This window comes from Sorex fumeus, unplaced genomic scaffold, assembly GCF_029834395.1.
Source record: "Sorex fumeus unplaced genomic scaffold, SorFum_2.1 ptg000014l, whole genome shotgun sequence".
Taxonomy (NCBI): Eukaryota; Metazoa; Chordata; class Mammalia; order Eulipotyphla; family Soricidae; genus Sorex; species Sorex fumeus.
The window spans coordinates 14,129,804-14,145,210 of NW_026606071.1; the positions used below are offsets into that span (position 1 = coordinate 14,129,804).

At 35.2% G+C, this 15,407-nt stretch overlaps 1 protein-coding gene across 1 annotated transcript in view; it reads right to left on the reverse strand.

Annotated features, from left to right (window-relative positions):
* Positions 1 to 15,407, reverse strand: part of PGAP1 (post-GPI attachment to proteins inositol deacylase 1) — a 92,692-nt gene that overhangs the window by 25,517 nt on the left and 51,768 nt on the right. The window contains exons 13-19 of the mRNA XM_056111798.1: positions 12,788 to 12,865; positions 7,658 to 7,733; positions 5,916 to 5,989; positions 5,769 to 5,820; positions 5,039 to 5,105; positions 4,406 to 4,514; positions 2,547 to 2,585 (exon numbers count right to left, since the gene is read on the reverse strand). Coding sequence (XP_055967773.1) covers positions 2,547 to 2,585; positions 4,406 to 4,514; positions 5,039 to 5,105; positions 5,769 to 5,820; positions 5,916 to 5,989; positions 7,658 to 7,733; positions 12,788 to 12,865 — 495 coding nt within the window. The remainder of the gene's footprint in view (positions 1 to 2,546; positions 2,586 to 4,405; positions 4,515 to 5,038; positions 5,106 to 5,768; positions 5,821 to 5,915; positions 5,990 to 7,657; positions 7,734 to 12,787; positions 12,866 to 15,407) is intronic.

The following is a 15,407-nucleotide window of genomic DNA, read 5'->3' on the forward strand; positions in this document are numbered from 1 at the left end:
TTATTTGTTGTGATATTTTCTAAAGTCCATTTTGGATTTAACTCCTCTCTCTTTTCATGTATTCAGAATTACTGCTGTAGGAATTCTTTTATTTCAAATCACTTATTTTCTCCTTTTGATCATTCCATTAGTTTAAAATCGACTGATACAATAGAAAAAATGATTTATTTAAGGGGCCAGAGAAAATACAGCAGTTAGGGTGCTTGATTTATTCATGCTGACCAGGGTTTGATCCCAGGAGTGATCTGAGCTTAGAGCCAGGAGTAAGCCCTGAGCACTCCCATATGTGGCCTCAAAACAAAAACCACAAATAAAAAAATTTAGTTGAGCTTAACAAGTTTTCTTGGTATTTTTCAGTTTATTTTCCCCCTTTCTTAGAATCAAGAGATATATTTCCCACCTTCTTCAGAAGCAAACATTAATTTTATAAAATATGATTATCTAATCAAAGACAAAAGATTCTCCACACTGAACCACCAACACTGAAAGTATTATTTTTTAAATGAGATATTAGGATATAAACTTTATTCTCTTCTTCTTCTTCTTCTTCTTCTTCTTCCTCCTCCTCCTCCTCCTCTTCCTTCTTCCTCCTTCCTCCTCCTTCCTCCTCTTCCTCTTCCTCTTCCCCTTCCCCCTCCCCTTCCCCTTCTCCTTCTCCTTCTCCTTCTCCTTCTTCTTCTTTTTTTTTTGTTGTTGTTTTTTGGGTCACACCTGGTGATGCTCAGGGGTTACTCCTGCCTTTACACTAAGGAATTACTCCTGGCAATGCTTGGGGGACCATCTGGGATGCTGGGAATCAAAACCAGGTCAACCGTGTGCAAGGTAAACGCCCTCACCACCGTACTATCACTCCAGCCCCCTTATTCTCTATTTCAAGATAAAATTTTATCTTTTAAATTATTTAAATTAAAAAATTTTTTTTGGTGGAGGCAACCCAGCAATACTCAAGAGTTACTCTGGCTTGAGGACCATATAGTATGCCAGGGATTGAAACTGGGTTGACTGTATGCAAGGCAAATAATGCCCTACCTGTCTGCTGTACCCTGCTTGCTCTGGACCTTCAAGATAAAATTTTAAAAACAAAAACTATCATATGCATTTTCAATAATCTGAGAAGGATTTAAATCAATAACTAGAAATTTTGACATTTAAAAAGAATTCCTGTCACTGATTCTGTAATAACCACATGTTAATTTTTAGAAAATCTCAGTGCCTGAAGATGATGAGACTGTCCTATTTTGGTGTACATATAATTTATGCTTGGAAAAAAAGAGTATCAAGCTAATTTGACTTTCTTTTCAATAACTGAATTACATGTGCCTGAGATAGCATGGATAAGAGAATATATTCTATTCTAAGGTCCCACCAGTATATTTCATGGACATACTAAAGATACAATAGCACGGATTTTTCCTCTCTATTCCAGGGATAATTTTTCTTATTAATTGGTCTTCCAGCATTTTAAGTACTTATAGTGCTCTTTCCCATATTATAGTAACATTTAATCTTTTTCCCCACTTTAGCACCGGTTAATAATAATCACAATCTAATCACACCAGGCCAAGCTGTTTGAGAATAAAATGAGATAATGCATATTTTAAAAGTCTCTAATTTAATTTTGATTTGTGAGTTTCATTAGAATTATAAAAATGTTATTTAAAAAAATTCACTATGCCTGGATTATAAATCACAGGAGACCAAAAACAATTACATAGATAAGTGAAGGTTAAGTAATAAAAGGCACAATAAACAATTTAACAAAATTTTAAAATTATATAATTCCTTTAAAATTTTTTTAATTATATAATTTTCTTTAAAATTATATAATTTCAATATTATCTACTTATGCTCAGACTGTATGCTTTACAATAGTTACACTGTTTAATAATAACACTATACGACTTCTACTACTTGATAGTTTTTGTAGTATTACTGACTATAAACTGTAGTCTGTGTGTGTGCCAAGAAAGGTTTTATTTAAGTGGAAGAAGCTTGCTCTTCAAGCCTGTGTTCTCATTTGAACACTGTGTTCTCACTTGCTTGATTCAGTTTCTTTGCCTGCTTATTTCCACTTTTTTTTTCTTTTTGGGTTACACACAGCGATGCTCAGGGGTTACTTCTGGCTCTGCACTCAGGAATTACTCCTGGCGGTGCTCGGGGGACCATATGGGATGCTGGGGTCGAACCTGGGTCGGCCGAATGCAAGGCAAACAAATGCCCTACCTACTGTGATATCACTCCAGCCCCAGCTTATTTCCACTTTGAACAAGCCTGTGTTCTCCCTTGAATACACACTTTTCCCTCTTTCTCCCCTGACATCTTTCTGAGTAAGTTTCAATAAAAACTATCCTGCTTCACCAAAAATAGATAAAGTGGAAGAAAGAAGAGAAGAGAATTTAGAAAAAAGAAGTAATTGCAATAGAGGTAGCAGCAGCAGTGGTCTGCTAAAATATTTGTTATCTGAACCTTTAAGAGAAAAAAGTTACAACCCTGGCTTTAGGGTATTTATGTACAAGGTCATAAATGATCAACCAAAGTCTTCTTACCTGTCCAAGTATTTGTGAAAGGGAAGTCTTAACTGTCACCTAGGAAAAAACAATAATTAAGAAAAGGTTACTTTCTCTAAACTCATTCTAGTTAATATTTTATGAAATGAAGCACTTTTGAGTATTTCGAAGCATAATCATTAATCTTTGTATAATGATAAACATAAAAGCACTCAAGGTATTAAGATGCTCTGAACTTCCAACATTTTCTAATTTAAACTGTTTAGAATATTTTCCATAGTCTAAATCATTGACAGATAAACCTCATTATGGTAAATGAAGTATGACTTTACTAACTAGAATATATAATTAACAGTATCTTATTATTGGACCACACAAGTTAAAAGGATTTATTGACTGCATCCAGGAGCTATATTTGCTGAAAAAGTAACCACATTAATCAACCTAAAGATGTGATATAAATAGTACTTTAGATTCTCACACCTACAACTGTACAGCAATAAACGTAATTAGGCTAAATATCTGAGTAAAGTTCATAAAAATAGATACCATATTATTTGGACAAATAAAAAGCATTTACTAAAACTAAAGCCAAAACTATAATTTAAAAAGAAATAATTATTTCCATCATAAATACATTTTTAAATATGGGCAGTCTGGGAAAAGTAAACAGTTTATAGGGAAGTTATAAACTAAGTTTTGTCAAAGTATGGACATTGTGAAAATTATAAAGTAGCTGTAAAAAGAGGGATTTTTTGAGAGCAGTTAGTACTCAAAGTCAAATTATTAACACAATTCTTAACATGTCAGTAATATTAAATATTAAAAAACTATAGCCGCAAAAATTACATGAAAAAATTATAGCTGCAAAATCTCTCAATGTTATAAACAGAAAATAAGACATAAAATAACTTATATGTTTTACGTAATATAAAATAACATAACATAGGTCTAACTGAAATTTGGTTGCAGAAAACAGATGGTTTTATTCATTTGAGCTAACATTTCTAGTTAAACTGGAAAATTCATCCTAAGAAGCTAAATGTTAAAGCTTAGTTCAAGGGAGTTGACATTTCACTAAATGAGAAATGAGCATTGAAAAGTATATTCTTCAGCTGCTTAAATCTATAATATTTAGAACCTGACATGTTCTGATACACTTTTACTTATAGATTCACAAGTAAACAAACGTTATTCTTGAGTCTACTATTCCTCTCTTAACATAAAATGATTTGTGACTATATAAAATAAATAGGCACTGAATCACACATATTACTAACTACTAGAGTTTAAAATAATTAGTGAAAAGGAAAGAAGATACTTAAGTTTATCCTGTAAAGTTGAAAACTAATATATATCATCCCAAGTACTTCAATAAAGTCAAACCAGTCGATTTCATGATGTTCTTTAATTTATAGTAAATTCTGGACTTTAGGTTTCTAGTTTTAGAAGGTTAACATACACTCTCAATTTCTATTTCACTTTGTACTATTTAAGAGTGTGCATACTTGGGGCTGGCGTGATAGCACAGCAGGTAGGGCATTTGCCTTGCACGCGGCCAACCTGGGTTCGATTCCCAGCATCCCATATGGTCCACCGAGCACTGCCAGGAGTAATTCCTGAGTGTAGAGCCAGGAGTAAGCCCTGTGCATCGCTGGGTGTGACCCAGAAAGGAAAAAAAAAAAAGAAGAATGTGCATACTTTCAATGGTTCATCTATGGGAGTACTGCTGTTCAGCTAAGCTGCTGTTTAATGGGCAAAAATAGAGAATATTAAAGTACTAAAAATATCTTTTCTAAATATTGGTTACCATAAACAATTTATTTTAGGTTAACAAAAATATATTGCCAACTTCTTCTATAACTAAATCTTAAAAATTAGGCAAACTAATAACTTACCTCATACTCACAGTCCGATGAGGTATACATTTTTAATAATGCAGTATGGCTGTCATTATCTGGTTGAGCAATATGAAGTTTCAAAGAGATTTCTGTGTTAGATGGAACCCTGAAGAGATAATTTAGGTATTAAATCTCAAACACAAAATGCTATTAAATGACCTCAGGACAATACAATTTCATAGTTTAGAGGCAGTTAACTAATTCAATACATCATTACTAATGGACACATTTCTAATCCCATCAGCTTCATTGCCCACTTTGTTGCCATAGGGAAGTTGGGGGAGGGTGAAAACGGGTGTATGTTTCAAAAACGTAAAGTTTAAATTCTATATCATTAAAATAAAAATACTATCAGTATATTTTCATATGGACACGAAACTATATAAAGAATACCAACATTTTATTAAGAGGCATCTAAATATTTTACTAAAAGTTCACTGAGATTTACTAAGCGTTTGTCTTGCATGAAAACTGACCAGATTTGATCCCAAGTACCACAAGAACCTCTAACCATCACAGAGGTTACTCCTGAGCACAGTGCTTGGAGAAGCTCCTGAGCACCTCCAGGTGTGGCCCAAACTCCCATCCCTGCAAAAACCCACTAAGTGTTTAGGTAAATTTTATACTTACTGTGCAATAGTCAGTGAATCTTCATAAGACCAGGGAATATGAACTTTATAGATACTAGTTATTTCTTCTGAGAAAACAAGAAGCAACTATATATTACTATAACATAAATTATACATGCGATTATAATACATAACTAATTATATAATTTCCCAGTTTATAAAAAAAAAATCAGTAAGAGAGTATCATCTTGAGAAGTGAAAACCGAGAGGCTGTGTTGAAGTGAGGTAGGGGAGGACCCTGAGACAATGGTGGCTGAGAGAAATGAAACTATGCAGTGTGCAGTATTGAAATGTGCAGTATTGAAATGCTATCTTTATGAAACCCTATTATTGGCAGTACTGTAAAATTGTAAATCATGGTGACCAAAGCTTTTTTAAAAATCAGTAAACTATATCATGTAACAAAACTATGGAGAATTTTAAAATGTCTCATTAGATTTAAACAAGATGTAAAAATATATGTGATTTACTGAGAAACTGGTAAATATAGCTAAATCTATATTACACATAGCTAAATCTATATTACAACTACAATAACAGACTACTTTTAAAAATATTAAACAAAAACATGAAAATAATTGTTGCTAAGATAAAGTCTAGGTTAAATATGTTGAGAATATAAATTTCTCTTCTATGATCATATATTAATTTTATTTCACATAAAATACACATAGAAGCATTTTAGAAAATTCTAGTGAAGTCATATTGAGTATTCATATATTTATACTTACTTTTGATTCCTGAACATTTGCTTATTACGTTGATTTTAAAAGCTTGATATATCTAGTAGAATTGAACACAAAAATAAAATGCAAATATTTGTTTATTGAACTAAATAGTAAAAGTTAAATTCTTGTTATGGTCAGAATAATAATTACCTGTCCAAAGTTCAGAAGCTCTATATTATAGAACAGTCCACTTGTATTTAATACAACTTTCCTTGAAAACAATCCTGTTGAATTAAAAGTACTCCATTACTAGGTGAGTAGATAAAGAAGCTGTGATATATAACGCACAACAGAATACTCAGCTACAATTAAGGTACTGGAAGGATTATGTTCAGTGAAAAAAGTTAAAAAGAGAAAGACAAATATCAGGTGAACTCAATTTTATGTGGTATATACTAAACTTGACCTCAGTCAAAAGGCAAAAAAGATATACATATAGTATTTAAAAAGGGGGGGGGGCAGAGGTATGTCTCAATGAGCTGAGTGTGTGCTTTGCATACAGAAGTCCCATGTTTGATTCCTGGCCCCAAAGGGTCGCTGGAGCACCACCAGGAGAAATTCCCAAACACAGAGCTAGGAGTAGCCACTGAGCACTGCTAGGTGTGGTCCCCAAACCGCCCCCCCAACCCACAAAAAAAGCAAGCAAGCAAGGAAACAGACAATGCTTAACTAAATTGTTTAGACTCCGACCACAGAATTGAGGTTATCAAGGGAAGGAGATGGAGACAGGGCTGAAACATTCTTATGTACTACTACTCAGGCCCTTTAGTAAAACTGATCAGCAGAAATAAATAAATAAATAAATAAATAAACAAACACCTACTAAAATGTATAAATTAATAGCATTATTTCAAAACTACTTTCTTTAGTTTTGACAATTGTATTGTTTATGTTAAGTGGTTAATATAATAATTAAGGGAGTGAAGGCTATTTATTAGCTTTGTATGCTTCCTCTCACTTTTCTGTATATATACATTTCAAAATAAAAATGTAAAGACTATATTGTGTGAATACTTGATAGTTTTATTGTGGTCATCACAATAAAAAGTGGAAAAAGTATTTAAAAAAAATCCCTCCCTACTCTCACCGACCCACTTGTCCAGGATTGAACTCAGGGGTCCTCACACATGAAAGGTAAGTGCTCCACCTCTGAGCTACATTCATGGTGCCCATTAGGGAAATCCTGAAACCCCATGTGCACTTAGAAATTGATAACTTACAGTACAAACTTACACTAATGTTTATACAGTTACTCACGGTAACTACATGTAGCACTGCACTGTAGCACTGTCCTCCCACTGTTCATCGATTTGCTCCAGTGGGTGCCAGTAACATCTCCATTGTGAGACTTGTTGTTACTGTTTTTGGCACATCAAATACATCACAGGTAACTTTTCAGGCTTTGCCATGCAGGTGGGATATTCCTGGTAGCTGCTGGACTCTCTGAGAGGGGTGGAGGAATCGAACCTGGGTCGGCCCTGTGCAAGGCAAACACCCTTCCTGCTATGCTATTGCTCCAGCTCAACTATATGTAACCATGGAGAAATTTAAGTTTGCTTCCCAGAAATAACTAATGGTGTATCTTTGTTTTATTTTAATTACTTTTTAGTTTTGGGGTCACAATTGTGGTGCTCAGGAATTACTCTCTATAGTTAATAGTACAGTCACTCTGAGCAATGGTCTAGAGACCATGCAGAGCCAGGGATCAAACTGAAGCCTCCTGCATGCAAAGTATGCACAACAGCCAGAATTAAGAACACTGTACGGTTATTCTAGAACTACATTTGAAAATACAAGGCTGCAAAGTTTTGCTTTATAACAACAGGTAAAACAAATTACAATTTTTTTAAAAAAAAAGTAACTTATAACATTTCAAAAATCTGAGTACTCACCAAAGGAAAAAAGATGAGTTACAGGAAGCTGTATGGATCTTGTCTCTTTTTTAAAGAATTCACAATCTACAACAAACTGCAATATAAAAACACTACCTTATTATTATTTTACAGAATAAAGATTGGAAGAGAAATGGCAGACTTGATACTTTCCCCCTTAGTCAAATACACAATTAGTCACAATTTAAGTGATAAAGATCCAAAAAGTTGTGATAATTCCAAAATTTGCCAAAACATTTTTGAATATATATGAATATTTTTCTCAAAAGAGAAAGGTCACAGTATGATCACATGATGTTAATAAGATTAGAAACACTGCATATTTAAATGTCAGTTAAGAAATATAAAACTCAACTTGCTCTTCAAGCCCTTGTTCTTTCTTGAACACATATCACTTGCTTGCCTCTATGTTTCTTCCCTTGCTTATTTCCACTCTGGAGAAGCCTGAGTTCTCTCTCAGACATGTACTTCTCTCTATCTCTCCTCTCACATTTTTCTAAATAAGCTTCAATAAAAAACAGCTTGCTTCACACACACAGTATGTGTGTGTATGTTTATATATGTATGTATATCTCATATAAAATATGAAGAATGCCCATTTAACCTTACTCAAATTCCCCAATTATTACATATGTAATTCTGAAATATAGATATACATACCTGGTTATGAATTATAGACAATTATAGACAATTCATAAGAGTGGATAAGTTAAAAATTTTTATTAATAAGTTTAACTTACTTTAACAGATAAATTATTAGGGGGTCACATAATTTGTAAAACAACACATCTATAGTAAAGTTGTTTTTTATTTGGGTTTCTGGGTCACAGCTGACAGTGCTTCTGGTTAAGTCTTTACAAAGAGTTTTCTGCATCTTGAGACTTCTAGTAAATAATCCTTTGGGAATGAGAGGGGGCTACAGCACAAGTCGAGCCATGCTATGGGCAACCAGGGACACATCTGTGATGCTGGAGGTATGAGTCAAAAATTAAAATTAAAAATTTGTCTTTTAAAGCATTTAGTGGTAGTTAACTAAAGTTTCAGAGTACAAAGTAGAACAAAAAACTCCTTTTTATTCCTAGACTCAAAGAATTTAGAACATTGTGATGACAATAAAGATACAAATAAATAAATTATAACTGAGTATAGTAAATTTATCAAAGTTATAAACAAAGTATTATTGGAGTAAGTACAAGATCACCTGAGTTTCCTGGAAATCAGGGGACATACAGGCTCAAGCTATTTTTTTAGGCTTAATTTTGAATATTAAATTTGTTGGGTGAACTACAGAAAGCAGATAAGGTATTTTTTTTAGAAGATTACATTTATTCTCTCATTAATCAAAATCGTTGTCAAATACTTTTTTTCAATAAAGTTTTTATTTAATTATTTATTTATTGTTATTTTTTTATTAGTGAAACACCACGAGATACAGTTATAGACTTACAAATTTTTGTGCTTGGGTTTCAGTTATACAATGATCAAGTACCCATCCCTCCACCAGCGCCCATCTTCCACCACCACAGGTCCCAGCATCCCTCCCACACCCTATCCCCCCCATCCCACCCTGCCTCTGTGGCAGGGCATTCCCTTTTGTTCTCTCTCTCTCCTTTTGGGTTCTGTGGTTTGCAAGAGACGCACTGAGTTTGGTGTTGGTCTATGAGTCAAATGTTTGGTCTATAGTCTACTTTCAGCATGAAAGCAGATAAGGTATTACCTTCACTTTTTCCTTTACCCTAACTTTTCTAAAAATTCAGCATTCTTTATTTCCACTTGCTTAGTACAAGACCTAAGACCTCCTTATAAAGTGTTTTTCAGCCATCATACACCATAATTAGATTCATCTTACAAAAATAAATTGCTCTGATCTGTCTTAAAAATAAAATTTTAAGATCTTACTGGCGTGACTTAATAATTCATGAGTTGGGTAGCAGAAGAGATCAGTGAGGCTATGTAAAATGACTTTTGCAGGCAGAAGTCGATTGGGAATAAGGAAGTTACAATTTTTAAAAAAAAGTCACCTCTTCCCTTGTATGGATGAGGTTCTGTGAGGCAGGTTAATTAACTAAAGCTAGCCAACCGACTTATGAATGACTGGTGAGATTCCATCTCTGCAAGAGGCAGAAAATGGGATTATGTCTCAATTTGAAGACAGTTTTTAGTGACTCTGTTTCAGCCTGCTTTCCTTTTTAACAAATTCCATGACAACTATGTTGAAAAATCTTTTAGCTCCCGAGAAACTCCTGAAAATTAAAGTTTCCAAACAATGTCTTTCATAATAGGTCCATGAACTTACTTTTCTAGACTTTTCTTCCAGACTATCAATTTATTCATGCTGTTCATTCTTTTCAAATTGTTATTTACTTATTTACAATTTTTCAAATATTCTGTGCACTTTCCTACGTCTACCATTGCTCTCACTCTTTCTTTGTCTCAACAGTGTTTATTATAACATTCTACAGTGATATTACTATTGACCATCTAGTGATGTGGATAATTCAACTAAAGAATTGAATTTTAAGTGCGATTACTTTTAACAACTTAAAAATCAAATAGTCACTTGTGCTAGTAGCTCCTGTATTGAACTAGTTCATCAACAAGGTCTAGTTCATTCTATCTATAAAAACTCCTTTTTTGTTTTTGGAGGGGTGGGGTGGGGTTGGGGGGCCACACCTGTCATTGTGTAGGTCTTACTCCTGGCTTTGTACTTAAGGATTACTCCTGGCAACCTCAGAGGACTACATGAGGCAACTGAATCCAAGTCAGTCAAGGTATTGGATATTAACACTAAGTGCTTTAGGCTTTATCTGTGAATTTCCCCTTTCTCCTACCCCAGAGAAATCTACAGTGCTCTTGTTTGCATCCCTAATCCCCCAAGTTTATCTTTAACCTTTCCTTGGTGCTAAACCTCTCATTGTTACATTCTCCAAGTCAGTCTTGGTTACTTAAAATTTAGTTAAGTCAAAACTTTTGGAGATCCTGGACTTTATATTTGTAGTGAATTACTTGCTTGTCTATTTCTCCTATAGCCTTTCGTATTTTATTATAGAGCAATGTTCTTGTGTTAAACACAGAAAAGACCATTAATACTAAGCTTCTAATATTTGGAAGTTGATTGACTCTGAAATATATCTACTCTTGGGTATCCATCATAATTACTTGACTCAGGCTTCCGTTGCCGTAGTTCCTAACACCCCATAAAGAGAGGTCCTGCTGTGGGACTGGGATGGACCAAAGGCGAGCAGGGAAGCTACCTGGTATCAAAATGAGACACTCTAGAAAGTATAAAAGTATAATCTTGATGCAAGCTGTTATAATTTAAGAGACAGGACTCCCACGGAGAAGGAAGGGCTAAACCGGCCTCAGGACCTGGTTTGTGATTTACAGGGAAAGCTCTGCTTGCCCTAAGAGTCCAGAGAACTAAGTTTTGGAATCTATCTCTTACTTTGTTTATTCAAACAACTGCAGGTATTAAGTTGCAAGGGAAGGAGAAAAGCAATATATATGTCCCTGGGAGACAGAATATCTCCTTGAGTTAATCCCCCTGAGAACTGCCTGTATTGAAACGCTTTACCTCTGTAAACGATCTACATGAAGTCCTATACCTTGAACGCCCTCAGATGTTCTGTAAGTATGTTAACAGATCTGCCTTAAACGGGCCATTTTGCCCATCAATCTGTGGTCCTCTGTCTCTTTGTTCTTCTGCTGGGGAGGCCACCAGAGGAGGTGACTCTCGACCAAGGAATGCATGCACCTGTCAGGTACCCACCCCTTGAAGTTGCACAAGGCAAGTGCCCTATTTGATGTACTATTGCTCCAAACCCTTAATTATCTTTTAAGGCAGTTTAAAACATAACCTAGTGATAAAGCCTTATTTTTCAAGTTTAAAAAATGTTTATATAGTAGCTTTCGCATTGTCTTTTCCCTGAGCTGTTGCAATGCTGAGTTGTCACATATATGGATGGATGTAATATTTATGTACTCTGAATTGCTCTGCTTGTAAAGGAATGTGTATTTGGCTGTGTTACTTGTGCATGTTAGTTTTGGTGCATGAGAGATTACACATTTTGGTGTGGCACCAGAAACCACACATAACAGCACTTTTGGAACAGAACTCTACCATCTGGGGGTGGTACACGATCTCAGGTTTGCAGCCTCATGCCTGTAGAGTAGGCACTCAACAACTGAGCTTACTTGATGCCAATAAAGCCATTCTTCATCACCGTCATCAGAATTATTTGCCCCTTTTATACTTTTTTATATATTTAGTGTATTCTGATTTGTTATATTTCTTTTGGGGGGGAGGGGGTCACACCTGGCGATGCACAGGGGTTACTCCTGGCTCTGCACTCAGGAATTACCCCTGGCGGTGCTCAGGGGATCATATGGGATGCTGGGAATCGAACCCAGGTCGGCCAGGTGCAAGGTAAACGCCCTACCCGCTGTGCTATTGCTCTAGCCCCCTGTAATATATATTTCTGGGTATCTATTTTATTTTCATTCTTCCCCTTGCTTTTAAACATACTTCTCTCTCCAAACTAAGGAGTATATAGATTTTTGATAACAGAGGTCACGTTTTCCTGGTCATGAACTGCTTCTTCTAGTAGAGTACTGCACATAAAAGGGCACTTATGTATGTACTAGAGTACTGCACATAAAACATTTTTTTCAAATAATAAAATAGAAATGGTTCTATTTGGAACAGAGACTTGAATATACTGCTTAGTTTAAATTAGAAGGGTTGATTCTAATCAATTAATAGTTAAATGGAATACCCACTGGTCAAAACAAACACTGTCCTCCCGTTGTTCATCGATTTTTTGCTCAAGCGGGTCCAGTCACATCTCCATTTTGAGACTTGTTGTTACTGTGTTTGGCATATCGAATATATCACAGGTACCTTGCCAGGCTTTGCCGTGCGGGTGAGATACTCTCGGTAGCTTGCTGGGCTCTCTGAGAGGGGCGGAGGAATCGAACCCAGCTTGAGCCAAGCTGGCTACGCACAAGGCAAACGCACTGGTCACTATTTTAAATAAGCCCTATGCTGAAAAAATTCATTTAAAAAATAATCTAAGCACTTAGCACAAGTACTCTCAAAACATTCTGATAACAACCTTAATCATCTGTTACCTTACTTCCATGGACAGATGGCACATAAACAACAAGATGAGACAAAGATGGATAGTCTTGAAGTCTTAATGTCAGAGACTGAAAAAAAAAAAGAAAACGATGATTTTACTTTTTAAGGTACAAGGAGCTTAAAGCATGCTAAAAGATAAACTACAAATAGTAATTCATAAAAATTATCACAAACTTTATATTCAGTAATACATAAAGTGCTATTTACATTTTGAGTTTAACAATCCTGCTTAAAGTTAAATTTCTAAAATTATATAAATATAGACTAGGAAAAAATCTCTTAAATTATGCATGCAAAACAACTGATATTTAACACTAAAGTTAATTATATTATTTTTACTATCATTATTATTATTATTATTATTATTATTTTGGTTTTGGGGCCACATCAGTGGTATTCAGAGGCTACTGCGTCCTTGATGCTTAGGGCCTGTCGCTAGAGTGCTCAGGGGACTATACAGTGCTGGGAACTGCATGCTAGCAGCCTCTTTCATGCAAAGCATGCGTATTGTCTGTTGAGCTGTCTCTGAGGACCAAAAGTAATTAATTTATGTAACTATTTCTGAATATGGTTCTTTTATTCTTATAATTTGTCTCTTTGTACAATGTTACAATACTATTTATTTCTACATTTATTTTAGTAGTACTAGACAAGAAGTAGTCAACAGCTGATGAACAAATGGTACCTATCTTTGATAGAAAAGTTGCAAATTAAATGACTCTGATATACTGTAAAGTAAAGTTTAATGGCTGGTAAAGTACATAAACATTATGCCTTGGAACTTAGTAAATGACATGAAGACAAAGATAATAATACATTTCACCAAATGAATTTTCATCTCAAAGTTAAGGCCAGTATCTATATTTTAGGAATGAATAAACAGAAATTCGTCTATAAAATACAAATGAAAGGAACTAAATAGTTTTAAAATTCAGTTTTTCCTGAAAGTAGCGCTATCCTCCTGTTGTTCATCGATTTGCTTGAGCAAGCACCAGTAACGTCTCACAACAAATTGTGAGAGTTGTTGTTACTGTGTTTGGCATATTGAATACGTCACGGGTAGCTTGCCAGGCTTTGCCATGCGGGAAAGATACTCTCAGTAGCTTGCCGGGCTCTCCCAGAGGGGCCGAACACAGGTCAGTCCGGCTGGCCTTGTGCAAGGCAAACGCCCTACCCACTATGCTACATGGGAGCAACTATATATTATAATAATTTGTGTGCATTTAAGAATTTCTGCAATTTCCCCCATTCTTCTTTAGAAGCATGTATATGAACAAGAAGGACAACAGCGCTCAAGCTAAAAATCAAAGAGGAGCTAGAGTGATAGTACAGCAGTGAGGGTGATTGCTCCCATGCTGTTGACCCAGGTCCTACTCCTGGCACGACATATAGATCCCCGAGCCTGTCAGGAATAATCCCTGAGTGCAGAGCAAGGAGTAATCCTGAGCATCACTGAGTCTGGCTCCCAAACCCAAAAAAGAAACAACAAAAAAAACAGTCAAAGAGAGTCTCTCTATAGCCTGATTAGATTCACTTGGGGGTGTTTATTAAACACAAATAGGAACAAAGTAACATTTTATCAGATTTACAATAATTTATTTCTAGCTCTTAAATCAAAATTAAAACTCTAGGAAATATTTCACAAAATATTATAAAGAACTGGTAAAGTATATTTTAATATTTTTGTTTTGCTTCTGCATGGAAGGTTAAGATAGAATCAGTGACTTTGGTTTTTAAATGATATTGCATTTTTTTATTGAAGTTCTGTGATTTACAATACTGCCTGGTAGGTTTCCCATGCACATAATTCCAATACCACATCCATCACCAGTATACCTACTTCCCTCTCCTGGGGTCCCCAAAACCCTTTCAAATCTCTTCCCCCAACTAACTCAATTCTGTAGAGCAGTTCTCACATATGAGTGAGGTCATTTTATATCTACCCCTTTCTGACAGACTTCACTTGGAATGATACCATCTAGTTCCACCAATGTTATTATAAATCACATGATTTTGTTATTTCTATTTGATTGTGGGTTTTTATTTACTTTTTTTGGCTCTCACCCAATGCTCAGGGGTTATTCCTGGCTCTGTGCTAATGAGTCACTCCTAGTGGTTCTTGGGGGATAATACAGGTGCCAGGGAACAAACCAGGTCCATTGTGTGCAAGCAAATGTCCAACCTGCTGTACTATCACTTTTGTTATTTAATAGGGCTGCATGTATTACACTGTGTATATATACTAAAACTTTGTTTGTCTATTTTCGGGTCCACATCTGCTGTGCTCAGAGCTTACTCCTGGATCTATAGTCAGGAATCATTCCTGGTGGGCTCCGGGTGGTAAACACTGTGCCAGGGATAGAACTCTGGTTAAGTGCATGCAAAACAAATGTCTTACCCACTATCTTTCTTGTCCCTACATCACAATTTATTGATCCATTCATCCATAGTTGGGCATCTGGATTATTTCTATTGTACTAAGTGTGCACATATCCTTTCAAATTAATGTTTATGTGTTTTGAGGATAGATGCCAATAGAACTCCCATATGACCCATATGACCCATAATTATGGGTGAGATGATGTTTCAGTGTAGTTTTGATCTGCATTT